The 286-nt window shown below is 64.3% G+C and overlaps 1 protein-coding gene across 1 annotated transcript in view; it reads left to right on the top strand.

Moving 5' to 3' along the window:
• Positions 1-191: 191 nt before the first annotated feature.
• Positions 192-286, top strand: part of TLCD2 (TLC domain containing 2) — a gene marked incomplete at its 5' end in the record, with an annotated part of 3,007 nt that continues 2,912 nt past the window's right edge. Inside the window, one exon of the mRNA XM_009702086.1 lies at positions 192-274. Within this exon, the coding sequence (XP_009700388.1) occupies positions 192-274 (83 nt within the window). The remainder of the gene's footprint in view (positions 275-286) is intronic.

The raw sequence follows: 286 nt of genomic DNA, 5'->3' as shown, positions 1-286 counted from the left end.
AGGGGCACAGGGGGACTGAGAACCAGGGAGACTTTGGGGGAAACAGGAGGACAAGGGTGGCCATGGGGGGAACCAGGGGGACAAGAGGGCTCTGGAGGGGGGTCAGCAGCACCCGATGGGCACCAAGGACACTGGAAGGGAATTGGGGAACCAGAAGCACTGACCAGCACTCACAACCCCTCTCCCTGCAGGTTCTGCCTCCACCCTGGGCTGTCGGAGGACCTGGTGGGCACGCACCCACCCGGGGCACACAGCTTGGTCGCCATATCTGTAGGTGAGGTGGGGG

The sequence above is a fragment of the Cariama cristata genome, unplaced genomic scaffold, assembly GCF_000690535.1.
Source record: "Cariama cristata isolate BGI_N322 unplaced genomic scaffold, ASM69053v1 scaffold16246, whole genome shotgun sequence".
Lineage (NCBI taxonomy): Eukaryota > Metazoa > Chordata > Aves > Cariamiformes > Cariamidae > Cariama > Cariama cristata.
This window is presented reverse-complemented; position numbering and strand designations above follow the sequence as displayed.